Here is a 16,438-nt window from a genome sequence, read left to right on the forward strand (position 1 = left end):
ATCATAGTACTTTGTTGAGCCGTTCATGTGCGCTCAACTCATATTTCCGAAATTTCCTACAGCGCTTGAAGCCAACATTACTCTTCTTCAGGCTAATCATATTTAGCTACAATTTTTAGGTCAGTGGCTCCAACTCAAATTGTAATCTCAATATTTCCAACAGTAGGCCTACACAAAAGCAGCTGTAGGATACTGTTCAAGATCATCTCATTCACAACTTCGTGTTCACGTAAGAACAACTCAAACTTCTGCTATTTATTTCCAAATGCACGTGAAGGTAGCACTACTCTTGTTCAGGCCAGAGAATTTAGAGATTCTATATACTGTAGGCCCACATGGCTCTGGTTCAGGCTGATCACCATGCTGATCATAGCCTGTTAGATCACATTTAGTAGTCGAAAATTATTACATTTCCTACAGCTCGTGAAAGCAGCACCAGTCTTCGACGTGATCACGTGATCCCCCCACGTGGTCTGGTTTGTGTTTATATCATCTGCGTCACCGCTGGAATCAGAGACAAAAGGAAATATTAACGATTTCCAGCCGTCAGCATGGTTAAAATCACATACACCTCTGCTTTGGCGCAAAAAGAGCCCAACAAACCCCATCCAGATGAGGCTTTGATTTCAGAAGAGACGGTGAGTTCATTAAAACTTGTACTTATGATTTAATAATAAACGAGTAAGAGAGAGAGAAACGAGTAAGAGAGAGAGAGAGAGACGAAACATTTTTTGCATGTCTTGTTTTTGTCGTGTCATGTTTTGGCATGAAAATGATCAAATGACAGACTCGAGTTACAATTTTAAATGCTTGAGACTTGATGCATGAAGAGAGAATTGAGACTTGACTGGGTTCTTCTGGTGACAAGTTCAGACTTGACTTTGACTTGTACTTTGTTGACTTGAAAAGGTAAAGTCTTGACTTGAGATGTTGTGTTTGTGTAATTGAACCTGATGATATCTCTTGCAGCAGCAGACGACTAAATTTAAATTGTTTTTGAATTATGTGTGGAATGATTGAATGTATTGAAGATTAAACTTATAAAATCAAACTCGATGCCCCAAGGAACCTATACAAGAAGGAAGAGTCATAATGCTCAGGTGTAACCAGTACCATTAATGATGGTTCCATTCAAGATTCAAGATTATTTTTAATAGCCATAGTGAGTAAACATGTTACAAACAAGGAATTTGTCTTTGTGGAGCAGTAGGCTATGCAGCGCAGCGATCACAGCAATAGCAAAACTATGGAGCAGACAGAAAGACAATCTTCAAATGATAAAATATAAATTATAAAGTGTAATTTTTAAAGTGACATATAGTGGAGTAGTCCATGTAAATGTCCATGTAATATGTCCATTAAGTCCTTAAGTGATGTATAATGGCCGGGGGGAGGTGGGTTGTGTCCGTGGGATAATGTCTATGTAAAATCACAATGTAAAGTCCATACAAGTGTCCATACAAGTCTATACAAGATGTCAAGTAAAGTCCTTTCCTTTTCGGTGTTCCAGTGCCAGGGCCCTCGTTAATGTTATTGGTTACACCTGCTTTTTACTTCCTACTTTACACCTCAAAATGCCTGCTGTGAAAAGGGCCCATGGGAGGCTTCTGGGTTCTCAGATTGTGGAGAAGCACACTAAAACACTATGGTATGAGCTTTGATGAGGAGGGAGGTGCACGCTGCCAGCCATGGTGTAGCCCTACCCCGTGTACGGCGAGGGCTTTGATGCCTGTTATGACCCAAGTCTAGGGTTTAGGAAGCAACAAGGAATTTACATGGAAACCAAGATGAAATGTACAAAAATAGTTTACTTTGTGATTTAAAAAACAAAATATTTTTTTTTACAAAGTCCTTTCTTTGTTCTTAACAATATGTGACACTTAACACATAAAGACACACATTACAATGACCTTAACACAAAACCAAACAGAAACTACATCAAACGTAAGAGTTGTTGAATGAGCAGACATGCGGATGAGCGTGGAGCCCCTGTTGCCTCCACTCTATTGCCACTGTAGACCAGTGGCTTGATCTCCACTCAGCCACCATCAGCAACAGCCCCCATACAATGTAGAATCACTTTGCTCTCCACGAACCAATCACAGCCAGCCTAGCAATGAGAGCATGCTCCAATGTGCCAAGATAAGGAAGCCCCAATGCGGAAATGCCCTAGCAAAACATTGCACCGCAGCCCAAACAGGAAGAACTATCCACACTGCCCAACAGAATACCAGAGTACCAAACGAATATCACCAAAATACCTTTACAAATATAATATAATAACTAAATGACAATAACTAAACGTCATCAGGCATAACAATGCCCGACCAGAAATTTTGCTTCAGGGGAAAACAGTCAGTAGCCTATTCTCTGAGATGTGTTCTTTCATTTGGTAGAGACATTTCCTCATCAAAGCTCATACGACGTAGGTATTTTTGGCTTTTAGTGTGCTTCTCCATGCATCTCCCATAGGCTTCAAGTCTGGGCCCAAGCAGAGCATTAAACGTTGGTATATGATTTAATGACTCTTCCTTCTTTTATAGGTTCCTTGCTCTTACCAAAGAAGTAAGGGGGTGGAAGGGGTAGGTCACAAGTTTCACTTTTACTCCACTACATTTCCCATAGGCTATAAAATTGACACTTTTACTTCATTTCCCCCAAGCATCTTAGTTACAAAGTAAAATAATAAGAAAACAAACAGAATCCAGGAGGTCTTGCTTGATGTCAGTCCCCAGGTTTTGATGCAGACTACCATGGAAAAACCCATGTAACCTATAACCCATGCTCTTTGGCGCCATCTTTTGGCCTTAAGGCTTCATGCTGGGTGGAGGGCCACAACAGCTGGTATATTCCAAACTGATTATGTGTTGAGTTGACCAGACCCCGATGAAGACCTAGTAGGTCTATACGCGTTGGTCTGTTTATTTGCCTTGTGCCCAATAAATAATTAAATATATCTTTTTTCACTTGAAGACAGACTGCCTTAGTTTTATTCCATGGTAGTCTGCATCAAAACCTGGGGACTGACATCAAGCAAGACCTCCTGGATTGTGTTTGTTTAATACCATTACCTGCACCACTAATGAGCACCTGTCGGATGAGCCGTCAGATCCATGCAGCGCCTTCGCTCTTCTGCTCTATACTGAAATCATAAGAAATTTGGTAGCCTGCAAGCAAGCAGGTTTGGCCAATCAGTGCTCCTATTTTGCAAGTTATGTTAATCACAATCCACACTCCATTCTAGTTGGTGGCTGTAACATTGTTTGGCACCTGCTATAAAACTCAAGAAGAGGAAGAAGATTTCCACTCAAGCCCAGGAATGTCTTTTACTTGCTTTTTATTAACAGCATTTGTACTTTTACTTTCAATACTTGAGTACATTTAATATCAGAAAATTACTTTTGATACTTAAGTGCAGAAAATATGAGCTACTTTTGCTCAAGTAAAACAGGTGACTTTGACTTTAACCAAAGTCTTTTTCTGGGAAGATATCTGTACTTTTACTCAATTATGGCTTTGGGGTATTTTATACACCAGTCTCCCTGAAGGTCTTAACAGTTGTGTTGCATGCAGTTACATGTAACTGTTGGGTAATAGTTCCTAGGAACTGTTGGTTCCTGTCTTCCTGGCAATAATGAATGAATCACTTCTTTCCGGTTGTGTCCCTGACCATTTTAATTTAGTTAGCATGTGTTCAGCCTCTTCTTAGGAAACCAGGCCTTGATCCAACAAACTGCAATAATTTCAGAGTGAGACTCTCTCTTCTTATTTCCAAGATTTGAGAAAAATTGGTCTCAGGTCAAAACTTAGATGTATAATAGTGTGGGTGCTAAAGTTTTCAGTACTTCCATGTTCCTTTTTAAGCTGTACTTTTACTATTTTTAAAGATTTTGAGCCAGGAATCTACTTTTTACTTTTTACTTCACTACATTACATGACCAGAAATGGAGAAAGATAAGGCTAGGTGAGCTAGAGAGGAATAGAAGGAGAGAGTGGGATATTGTCATATCTCAATTGTATATAGGCTATGCTTATTTGTTTTATTAGCCTACCTGCTCTACGTCATTTTTTAAAAAGTGCTGTTTTTTCCTTTCATTTATTTTTGCACTCTCTAAAAATATTAAGATAGAAAGTAACTTCTACTTTGAGTAATTTTTTAACAAAGTTATTTTTTTTTAGTTGTACTAATATTTTCACTTTTACTTGAAGCATCTTTTATGGGAGTAATTGTACTTTTTCTTGAGTATAGATTTTCAGTTCTCTGCTTTTGGGCAGCAGGCAGCGTAGCACTGACTGTTCTGAGCGTGCTAAATGACATTCTCATGCATTCAGACTGGAGTGAGGTCTCTGTCTCCACTCCAGTCCGACTACAAGTCATGTGACTCGAGTCTCTGGTCCCCGCCTCTGCTCATGACCATTACTAATTTTCAAGTATCTTATGAACACCAATACTCATCCTAAAATATCATCACATTATCAACATCGAGGTATTCAATCTAAAACATTGTGATATTTGATGATTTTGTCAATATTGCAGTTTAAGTTGAAAGGAGGGGGGGGTGGCAGTTAAGGCAGTGGCAGCAGTTTCACTTCCAGTTATTTTTTGCTGCGTCTGAAAAGCAGCAGTGTAAAAACAGGATGAGCTCGTTAGGAGTCCAAGGTGAAAGGTCAAACCTGACAAGAGACAGAGAGAAAGGATGCAGGGGGCTCTTAGCCAATGTGTTTAGCCAGAATTAAAACTGTTTATTTTTAGCATACATGTGAGTGTTAAATGCTAATCAACTTTTTGTCTAAATCATCATTCGTTTGACTTTAGAGATTTTTGCGTGTTCTTTTTTTTACCTTTATTTAAGCAGGAAATGAGACTCATTCATTGAGATTAAAAATCTCTTTTAAAAGAGTGTCCTGCCCAAGACAGGCAGCAGCACAATTATACAGTTGCAGACATAGAACAATTTAAAAACAAAAACACATGACAAATTACAGAATCAGAAATGTAACAATCAACAATCAAAACATCTACAGCCAGATAAGCTTGCTTCCAAGTCATTTAGAAGCACTTTAAATGTATGTTTTGACGTGTGTGGGTGTGTGTGTTGCAGGATGTGGAGGTCGGGCAGCAGGCTCTGCGGGGGCAGTCCAGGGTTCCATGTCGATGTGTGTGTCTGGGGCTCTCCATCCTGATACTGCTGGCCATTTTGGGCGGAGCCTATATCTACAACTACAATACCCTACCCATGATTGATGATCATGCGGTCGGGGATGGGGTATTCAATATTACCATTTATCGTCTTTCAGTGGACTCATATTGTCATGACATGGTGGTTTTGTGATACTAGATTCTCAGGCCACTACGCTGCCTTCAAATCTAGTTTGCTGGGACTGTGTGTAAGGTCTCAGGTCTGTGTGTCTTCTGAGCGGTTCCCAGCAGTGAACTGCCCCAGTTTGAAGTCTATTGGAGGAATGGTTCTCGAGATAAACCGCTTTGTGTGTTGCCAGTAGGTGGCACTATTCCGAATTCCATGAAATTCGGCAGTGAGCTCCGTCAGGTCTCACTAAGCGCACTCCCCGAGTTTGAAGTCATACCTGCCAACATTGGGCTGTGTAACGGCGTATTCACACACACGCCTTGAGCGACGCTTTAAGCAGCGCCTAAGCAGCGCATAAAATTTAGGCGTCCTTGTTAACAGATGAGAGCGTTCACACATGCCGCTGCCACGCTGCGCTGAAGCCACGCTCGCGCTGCGCTGCATTTATCGTTTAGGCGTCTGTTCTATTTTTCAGCGTCTAGGCGCGCTGAACTGTCAAGCTGGCTGTTGTTTCTGACGGACTTGGGCCATATTTTCTACCGAGTTTGCCCAAAAGGGAGGGTGGAGCGCGAATTAACGAGTGCATAGTAGGAGAGCTGTCCTTCATGTGTTCCTCTATTAACTCATTGAGTGCCAATGACGACAATCGTCGTCAATTGCTTTAGTAACGTAGAGTGCCAATGACGACGATTGTCGTCAATTGCGTTTTTTGACGGTGGGACGTGGATCAATGCCCGATACATCTCCTGTACAAATATTGTAGCTATTGGAGGTCTATAACCTATTTTACAGATCCATTAGGTGGCGACAGTGCTCTCCAGATTAGAGGAAGGTCTGGAAAACAGCAGGAAAAACCCCGTGATCAAAGAGAAACCGCTCATGCTGCAGCCAGAGCCATATAGATGGCTCTGACTGCAGCTTATGTTGGCTGCGAACAGCAGTCAATCCGCGCACACAACTGAGCTCCTCTGCCTCTGTCTGTCTGTCTGCATAGTTTCTTCACACGATTAGCTGCCAGAAAGGCAGCCCCCGACGCCAAAGGGCCAAACCTTTCCCTGCAGTCCGGTTTGGCATTTCCGTGTCGCGCTGGGAGCCGGCGCAAAAAAACGGAGCAGACTGGGTGCGTGTGTAGGCTGTGTGTTAGTGTGGGGAGGAGTTTGCAGCTGAGGGGGGGAGAGGGGGGTGGGGCACGCAGGCACCACACAACTACACCACGTCACTACATCAGAAAATATTATCTTCAGACTCAGTGAATGTGCTTGAAATGCTGCATTTCACAAAAGGCGGAATAACTCAGCTTCTAATTTGAAAAGTGTCTTTTTGCTCAAAACAGCCTATCTTCTCCGGCTCATAACTAAAGAACGGAAAATGGGATCAATAAACTTTTTTTTGCAGATGATAGAAGAGAGTGTCATCGTTCTTTGTGCGTGTTCGGTGTTTACATCAGTGATATTCGGTGTAATATCACACAATATTCTGTGGGCCTCGAGAAATCACTGAAAACGCTCTGAAACTCTGGCACTGGGAGCGTCCGTTCTCCAAAAGTGGCTGGCACTCAATGAGTTAACGTCTTTTCTGTCAGATGTATATATACCCCCCCTGTCTCAATGCATGTATCACTCATGGTGTTGATGACTCATAGTCACATGATTACCCGAGGGAAAATAACAATTACAGCCGGCCAGGAAATAGACAGACATCGTCACTTGCACATTGCAATAAAAAAGAGGACTCACCCATGCTATAAATCAGATCTGAAAAGTGTAAAAAACCGCTGCTCATGTGATCAGCGTAGCGCAGAGCGGGGCTTCAGTGTGGCGTCCTGTGTGAATGCAAATAGGCGCCTAGCGTGCATGAAGCAATGCCTATATGCCTAGGCATAGCTTAAAGCGTCGCTCTAGGCGTGTGTGTGAACCTGCCGTAAAAGAGGGAGATTTTCTGGGGTATCGGTAAATGGCTTATCACCACAGATTAATATAATAAATACAAGGATGTACAGTGAATTCACCCGCCGCCCGCCCGTCCACCTAGGCAATTATATTATAGGATTGTGACACACAATTCTACTGTCTCAACTGATAACAAGTAGGGCTAGTGATTATTTTCTCGATTGATTAGTTGTTTGATCTATAGAATTTCAGAAATGGTGAAAAATGATGATCAGTGTTTCCCAAAGCCAAAGATGACGTCCTCAAATGTATTGATTAGTCGACAACCCAAAGATATTCAGTTTGACATAGAGGTTGTTATAGAGGAGTAAATAAACCAGAAAATATTCACATTCAAGAAGCTGGAATCAGAGATTTAAAAAAAACTCAAACCGATTAATCAATTATCAAAATAGTTGCAATAGGTTTGAAACATTTTAAAGTGTAACTTACCCCAAAACACTTTTTTTCAGCTTTTAACCTATATATGACTTTGTGTGAAGAATTCTGGTCAAAATTTCCACATTTGAGACCAAACTGTTACCATTGTACCATTTGTATCATTTTCAGCAGCATAAGTTCCCTCTATGGGTTCAAACCTCCTTTTCTTTGTGCCCTCAAATGAATGGGAGATTTGGTACATCGTGACGTCTCGGTGGTATTTGCGCATGCCCTACTCATGTGAAAAATTGTTTTTTTCCCCCCATGCAATGGTAATGCATGGGTAATCGCCTACTGTGGCTAATATTAGCCGCTAGTTAGTTATGTTACATGGCAGTAAAACACCACTGAATGACCAAATTGATAGAACTTTTAACCATTTCGAGTAACACTGTTTCCATACGGATCACCAGCGTTAGTGGCTATATTCATAACGTTTTCTATGATATCTATCTCGGATACACTGAGAATACTGGGAGGCGGGCCTCCCAGATTTGACAGTTCTGGGCACTGGTGTTGGCGTTGGCCAATCCTGGCATGTTGCACCCCCAAATCGATTGTGTTCTGGCGCAAAGCGAGTGGGTTTCAGGACGAAACAGTCTCGAGCCATTTACGTTATCTTTATAGCAATATTCCTGGAATGTAAGTTTAACTAAACAGTTACATGTCCTCTGCATTCTATATCAAATGACGACATTACGGGTTGTTTTATTTTGTATGTTACATACTTATTGGCCAAGATATGTTAGTTTATCGGGGAGGAATTCTGCCAGCTAAAGAAGGGAGTATAGGCGGCCATCTTGCCTGCAGAATTTTCAAATCAAGTAGAATACCGTTTTGCAAGAAATCTGGGGGGGGTCAGTCCCCCTTTAAGGAAAATCTATACATTATTATACAATTGGGTATGTGGACTTTGTTTGTCTGTTTCAAGTTCTGTGTTCGGCCACAGCTATGCCGTTTTACCCACAGGCCGTAGGCATCAAGCGTGCGTAGTTATTTAAAAATTTCAGTTGTGTTTGACATCACACCTAACATTACCATTTGGTTCAATGAGATTAACTTTAATTATATTATTTAACATGTGATTTTGCATATATGAGGTGAGCAATATTATATATATATTATATTGTGATGCATATTGATATAATAAAAAATTAATGGATTGATTTTTCAACCATATCGACCAACTCTATTGGCATATGAATTTCTTTTATCCATATCTTGAAATTTGTAATGGATTGAAAATGTCAGAGCAAACCTGTATTTAAAGCTGCTGCTAGTAGAATTAGAAATTTAATGACTTTATTGCACACTTCGACTTTGACTTTCCGCTTCAAAGTTAGATTAAACGACGAGCAGTTAGCGGCTTGCATGGCTGCAGATGCCGTCGGTGTGTGAATGGGTGAATGTGAGTTATTCATGTAAAAGCGCTTTGGGTAGTCGATAGACTATATAAAATGGGCTCTATAAATACACTCAATTTACCATTTACCATCTATCTCTTATCACGACATACAGTATACATCCTTGCCAAAACCATAATTATGTCCCTGTCTATTGTCAACTAGCGATTATTCTTATTTTTTCTTTGATCCATTGATTAATCAATTAGTCTATAAAGTATTGGAAAATGTAAAGACAGAGCCCAAAGTGAGTCTTACAATGTCTTACTTAGTCTGACCAGCAGCCAAAAAACCCAAAAACGTTCATTATATAATGATAGAAAATCTGAAAACTCTGAAGTTAGAATGAGCAAATGTTATTTTTATGCTATAATGAGTAAACGATTCACCGATTATTAGGGTTTAGGGTACTGACCTAAATAATATGGACAGAGGTATCTTGGTCTCCCGTTTGGAGTTGAAACATTGGCCGTCACCATCTTTATTTTTTGTCAGAAGAGTGGGAGGAAATGGGTTGAGTCCTTCCGCACCTCATGTGAGATGGGAGTTTCCCAGAGCCGCAGCTCCGCCTGCTATTGGTCCATGATCGGCAAGCTGCCCGATCACTAGACAGGCGATCTGTCAATCACCCCCTTTTCTATCATCTATTTTACTCCAAACGGCCAAGTTATATACAGTTGTTATGAAAATATTAAATTAGCTGTATAGACCAAAATCGTGTTAAGGGCCAGGCTGTAAAGATGTTTAATTACTGTTACAAAGTGGGGCATTTTAACAGGAACGATGGGATTCTGAGTCCTGCCTCAAGTGGCCATTCGAGGAATTACAGCTTAAACAAAGACCTCCGCATCTTCAGGGGAAAGGGGGTGGGCTTGCCCACTGGTTTAGGGTTAGGTCAACGGGTTTGATCAACTAATCCAATGTTTTTCAACCCAGATCCAGTGGAGGATGCAGAGTGCCGTTCTGTCCCCTGTAACAGTCTCCCCCTCCGAGGATGACGGGCCACGGTGGTATGAATGGGAATGCTTCATTAGCTATGACGACTACTCGCTGGAGGAGGCGGAGGACGTCGTCTACCCGGACGACTACCTCCACGGGGGCGGTGCGGCGGCGCGGCTCGGCCACATCCAGGAGAGCGTCCGGGTGCTGGAGGAGGAGGAGGTGGAGTTCATCAACGTGTCCAAGCTCTCCGACAGCGATCCCGCCAACATCGTCCACGACTTTACCATGGTGAGGGGAGCAGACGCCACTGACTGGCTCCATGTTGGGATGCCCTCATTAACCCCTAGCACCTGGAAATGACCAAATGCAGGATGGCAGGTGCAGAGGCCATGGAGGTCAAGTGTGTGTGTGTGGGGGGGGGGGGGGGGGGGGACTTGTTTCTTTTTTTTCATTCAGTATGACAGCCTTACATCCATAATCTGTAGCTGCCATAATAATCCATAATCTGTTCCAACACTACAGCTGCTCATACTGAGTGAAATATTCAAACCCAAGTACTGTTGATTTTCTTTTCTAGTCTATTTGTTCTCTTCTTTCCTTCTTGTTTCTGTTGTATTCTATGCTTTTTGTACAGATTATTGCTATTATTTGGTTTTCTGAGGTAGAGACCCTGAATACGTTTACTGTCACTACCTGCACATTATTTTCCCGTTTGCATTTATTTTGATCCGTTTCTGTTTTTATTGTGTGCAAATAAATAACAAATCGAGATGTTTTTAACTTCACTTGTGTTTTTAACCCCAGAGCCTGACTGCCTACCTGGATTTAACCCTGGACCAATGCTACATCAGCCCACTCAACACCTCCATCACCATGCCGCCCACAGAGCTGCAGGACATGCTCATGAACATCAAGGTACTGTAATCCTCCTTCCAGACCCGTCAGTTGAACAGTCAGAGCACCAAGGTCAAAGCTTGGATGGGAAAACTACATTAACAATAACTTACAAGTTACAGAAACACTTACAGGTACTATATGCAAGAATTGTCAAGCGATTTACACCTATTAAAGGTCCCATCCTGTGTAAAACAAGATGTATTTGCTTCTTTGATTATAAAGGATGTGGGCGTGCTATAGAAACATCATGGAAGTCTCAAAACACATGGTCCCCAAATAAAGTCACACCAGCCATGTAAGGAAAAAGTGCCTCCAAACGAGCCGTTTTGACTAACGTGATTTTGTGACATCACAAAGTAACACTTTTAATTTAATTTTAATTTACAGTGCAGCCCCGCCAACTGAATGTGGAAGACCAAACTTTGTTGTCTGTAGCATAGCTGTGTAGCATGTGAACATTTACAGAAAACAATCAACTGTATTGTTTTTGGCTGGCTGCTAGCCGTTAGGCAGAGATGGGAAGTAACTAACCTAACTACAAATATTCTATTACTGTACTTAAGTAGGATTTTCAGGTATCTGTACTTTACTGAGTATTTATTTTTCATTTTACTTTTACTCCCTACATTTTAACACAAATATATTTTCTACTCCTTATATTTTCAAAGCAGGCAACTTACTTTAGTTTTAATGCACGACAAAAATGATGTAACGTCTGTCTCTCTTGTCTATCGCTCTCCCAGCCTTCATGCATTATGTGCACCTTTTTTGTGGGAAAAATCACACAAATTATTCAAAGTATAGTCCTCATACATCTTAAAACATTCTAAATTTGTCGAATCCCACTACTATAATTGGAGGCGTGTCTGTCTGTCTGGGTGTCTGTCTCTCTGTCTTTCTGTCTGTCCGGAGTTGCAAGATGCACCGTTGCTCCGATCGCCTCCAAAATTGTTTGTCCAGTGTCGGGTGACCTCCCCCCTTTTTAGTGGAAATGTGTCTATGTAAATACAGGGTGTAGAGTATGCACATCCAAAACAAGACATGGACTATAATCGTGCGTTCATGTGCTGCTCGGATAGTTAGATTTTCCGAGTTGGCCAGTCGTTCTTCCGACGTCCAGGTGTTCATGTGCTTGTAGTGTTGCAATGATCAGAATATGGAAACCATAGCAACCAGCGCCAAAACATGGACATCATCACGTAATAGATAACTTTTGTAACTAATCTAGGTCACTCTACGAGGACAGCAACTAATGGTAATACCATATTTCACTACATATTACACCACATATTACAGACATGTGAACAAATAGTTGATGCAAAATACACCAATTACACAAAAGGTTTCTTACCGTCAACAAAAGATCCACTCTTGTCCGCCATGTTTCTGCATATATGAGTCGTTTGGCAACCGATTCAAGTCGGCAACTCGTGTACCAACATTTTCACAGAGGATTATTTGTTAGTGTATTTATTTCCCGATTTCTATGTGCATTTATTGAAGTATTGATTGGTTTATTAGGCTGATGATGATGCTACCTTGTAGTTCTGTTGCACATTGTCAATGAATGCGTTTTCATTTATTGTTTCATAATGTGGCTAGCCTGATATCAGACTGAATTGTCAACTTGTTACACTCCATTTCCATCTTCTAGTCTTGAGGTTTCCCCCATTTCCTTAACCAATCACAAGAGACCAATGTATCCGCCTGAATCTAACATTAGTTAATCCAGGCGGGAGAACACTCACACACAAAAAATCTCCCCTTTGGATAAATGCCTTCAAAGCAGACTGCTGTTTGGATTTCAAAGTAAGAGGGTACTTTTAAATGGATTTTAAACAGCCTGGATAGCAGCATCTATCTCATCTATGGCTGTGGCTGCCATTGTTATTACTCCTCGGCACACTTGACAACTGCTTGACAACACCATTAGTCCCGCCCATTGCGCTGTTTATTGACGCTGATTGGCTAATCGTTATGTCTTTTCCCTCTCCCTCTGCAGGTGAGCACCTACTTGGCTCAGGTCCATGAGCAGATGATTGTGGGCGAGCAGGTCGACGTCGACGACGTGGAGCAGCTCGGTAACTTCATCACCAACCTGTGCCGCGGCCGCGATGCCTACATGCTGGAGCGCAGGGCCCATGATTTCGGTCAGTACTGAGGCTCAAGGCCTGCTGTTTGTTTTATGTCTAGGTTGCATCAGTTGGCCATAAAATATCCCCAAATTATCCCTCCAAATTTGTATTCTTCTTTAGATATAATACCATGTTTGAGTCTAAAATTTTTACCTTTATCTATCGAACCCTTACTGATGATGTAATAATTTTGACGGATAATGTAATAATATTTAAAAAAGTGTGCTTTTTCTCAGAAATGTAAAGTGTGCAAGTATATAAAATGTATAATACTGTTAGTGTCATGTTAGCCTACTGAAAACACTATCATCTGACACTGATTTCAAGGTCTCAACCCTGACAGTAATGGGTCTTAGAAGTTTATTTATCCATCTTAATCACAGTAACTCTCTGCTTTCCAGGCATACAGAAGCGCGAGGCCCTCAACTGCCGCAAGATCCGTCACTTCGAGAACAAGTTTATGGTGGAGACTCAGATCTGCAAGCCTTAAACGGGTGGATCGGACTTTCCTTTTAAATCAGAGGTGATTTACACATTTCAATGTGTAACATTTTTTGAAAGAAATAATTCAAGTCTTCAGTAAGCCTGATTTATGACTGACTGGGAGGCTTTTCATCATCGGGAAATCATTTGTGTGATTGGGGTTTTGGAAGGTGAAGCTGGCAGATCAATGGGACAAAAATTTGTTAAAAACTGTTTGAGAGGGGCACTGTTGAAATGCACTGGCACAGCTAATAACAGGGTTCCTACACATATTCCATTTATAAATGCAATACTTTTTTTCCCTTAAACAAATTTATTTGACTGGATTTGTATTGTTCTTGTCTTGGTTTAGTGTTCTGTATCACTTAGTAGCTTATTAAGTCTTATTCCTCGCAACAGTTAGTAAAGTGAGTGTTACTGTCATTTTGTAATGTATTACTTTTGCACTTTTTGAGCAGTTTCCATATTCCTGGAAACGAGCAAATTATTTTAATTAATAATTTTTTACTTTCAACATCTATAAATATAGATGGACTGAAAAGATTCAGCAGTTGATGATACAGTACATCAGACAGGCTTCTGTCAAACCAAGAACTATCTCTGCCTGGATATTTTCTATCTGGGGTGTAGCCTACTGCTATAAACACCTTCAAGTATTTTACCACTGAAGCCTAGAAAATTACACTGTGTTTCGATGTATTACATATAGTTGCAATGTTCTGTGCGCAAGTGAGGATATGCATTCTTAGTATAGGATTTTTTATTATTATTATTATTGTTTTGTATCTGTTATAACTCATGCACTGCAAGCCATATTTCAGTTCCAGCACAGGAACTTGTATGCAGCTCCAATATACAGTATAGGACCAACAGAATACGGCACCAATAAATCTTAATAATTGTATTGTATTTGTTCTCGATTTTACAAATATGATACTTATGCAATTAAACTTGTAACTGTGCAACACAGTGCAACAAATTATGGACTGTTAAACACAACGTTGATTCCAGGGAACCGTGAATCCTGAGGACCAAGGAAAGGACCTTTTATTTTTGTTTCATTTTAGCATTGTCGTTCGAGTGTTTTTATGGAATAACAGTTTTAGTTTAAAAGCTTAATTCTCAGGTTTCTTGCCCCACATATCATGCCACAGACACCATTTTGTTTTTATTGGAATTTGTGTAGTGATTTGTTCACAAATGTTATACTCTATTTTATTTGATAATTGATTTTGACATTATGAGGGACAATGTTGGAAATAAGTGTTCACGCTTTTACATGTCTATCCCTTGGATTTTGTTCTGCTATATCCATAAATAAAATCAATCATTATGTTGCTACTGACACAGTTGTTTATTAGAGTTTTGTAGATGTGGCATTTGTAATGTTTTGTAAATAAAGTTTTAATTTGGGATTTTATTTGTTTATTTTTTTTATACATTTTCAACATAGCCTACATAACATGACTATAACCATATAACACCAGAATTTGTACCAAAGAAAAAGTATTTCCCCAATTGTACTTGGCCAATTTCCCCTTCTGTCCCGGTCATTGCTCCACCCCCTCTGCCGATTTGGGGAGAGTTGTAGACTAGCACATGCTTCCTCCAATACATGTGCAGTCACCAGCCACTTCTTTTCCCATGGGTTTCACCAGCAGGACGTAGCGTAGGAGGATCATGCTATTCCCACGACCAGTTCCCCTCCCCCTGAACAGGCACCCCGACCAAAGGAGGTGCTAGTGCAGTGACCAGGACTCCTACACCACCGGCTTCCCACCCGCAGACATGGCCAATTGTGTCTGTAGGAACATCTGACCAAGCTGGAAGTATATACTGCTACCGGGAATTGAACCCGGGTCTAGTGAAGTGGATAGTGAAGTTCCTAACTGAAGACTTTTCTTCTTCTTCAAAACAACAAATATGTTGTTTGGAGGCCTGCCTCCCACTTTGAAAACCTCTGATTTAGGCTGATTACTGCCTCTATAAGTAATTCCATTTGCATTAGCATTAGTTGGAGCTAGCTCTCACAGTATTTCTGTGTTGCTTTGGAAGCCTAACATTAGCCTTGTTATCCTTGCTTCAGTCAAACTGGGGAGTGCCTTGTCATACAACTTGCTGAGCTGGGTTGAAACAATCAAGGGACTGGATTGGAAACCAATCCAGCCAAAGTGTCTTTGAATGAGGGGAAGCAAGGTCAAGTGGGTGGAGGATTGTGGGAGATTGAGTCCTTTATGTAACTTTTCTACAGAATCTACAGCTGTAGCAGGCCCCTTCTAACCCATATGAGGATGATAACAGATAACGGCCACTCAATCGAGTGATAACATCTGACGCAGGTGATTTTGGTGCATATAGTGCTTTGGCTAACAGCAACCACTAAAATGGCCTATGTTGATGTACTCAAAGGTGAAGTTCAAACCCTTGTGATGTGACACCACTGAGTAATTGTTTTGAAATGTGAGCTCAACCATGAACCAGGAAATGTAAGGCAAAGAAGCAGTAAAACAACATATGGTGTCCAGTTTGCAGCCTTCTGAGTATGACTAAAAACATTACAGCTTCCTTAGAGGATGTCTCTCTGTTGACAGGCACAATTTGTTCCGGGAGTGTTATATGAGCATAAACTGAACCGTGAAAAATGTAGCTAGTAAATTCTGTGTTATGTAGGCTAGTATCAAATCCAAATCCTCTGGTACTGCTCTTAGTGCGCTGGCGCTGCTGTATATGTACGGCAGCATGCAAATGAATAGGCTACTAGCCGCTCGAAAACACACTTTAGAGGAGCATTTTTATTTCACAAAACACACCTACAGTATTTACTGATCCAAAAACGTCTGTATTTGATGTGGAATGGATACTTCAAAACCTAAACTTTGTATTAAAAAGGAAAAGCAATT

General features: G+C 40.9%; 1 protein-coding gene across 2 annotated transcripts; it reads left to right on the forward strand.

The window, feature by feature from the left end:
* The first annotated feature begins 501 nt into the window (after positions 1–501).
* Positions 502–14,951, forward strand: LOC310772611 (integral membrane protein 2B-like). Of its 2 annotated transcripts, XM_083632454.1 has the most exons (7): positions 511–638; positions 2,544–2,582; positions 5,103–5,267; positions 10,018–10,311; positions 10,828–10,938; positions 12,923–13,070; positions 13,457–14,951. In XM_083632454.1, the coding sequence occupies exons 1-7, from the start codon at positions 552–554 to the stop codon at positions 13,543–13,545; spliced, it is 933 nt and encodes a 310-aa protein (XP_083488580.1). In that variant the 5' UTR covers positions 511–551; the 3' UTR covers positions 13,546–14,951. The 2 variants fall into 2 exon arrangements, with proteins under 2 accessions (XP_083488581.1, XP_083488580.1); XM_083632455.1 differs by lacking the exon at positions 2,544–2,582 and having other exon boundaries at positions 502–638.
* Positions 14,952–16,438: the final 1,487 nt, after the last annotated feature.

Source organism: Poromitra crassiceps (genome assembly GCF_964638095.1).
Source record: "Poromitra crassiceps genome assembly, chromosome: 3".
Taxonomy (NCBI): domain Eukaryota; kingdom Metazoa; phylum Chordata; class Actinopteri; order Beryciformes; family Melamphaidae; genus Poromitra; species Poromitra crassiceps.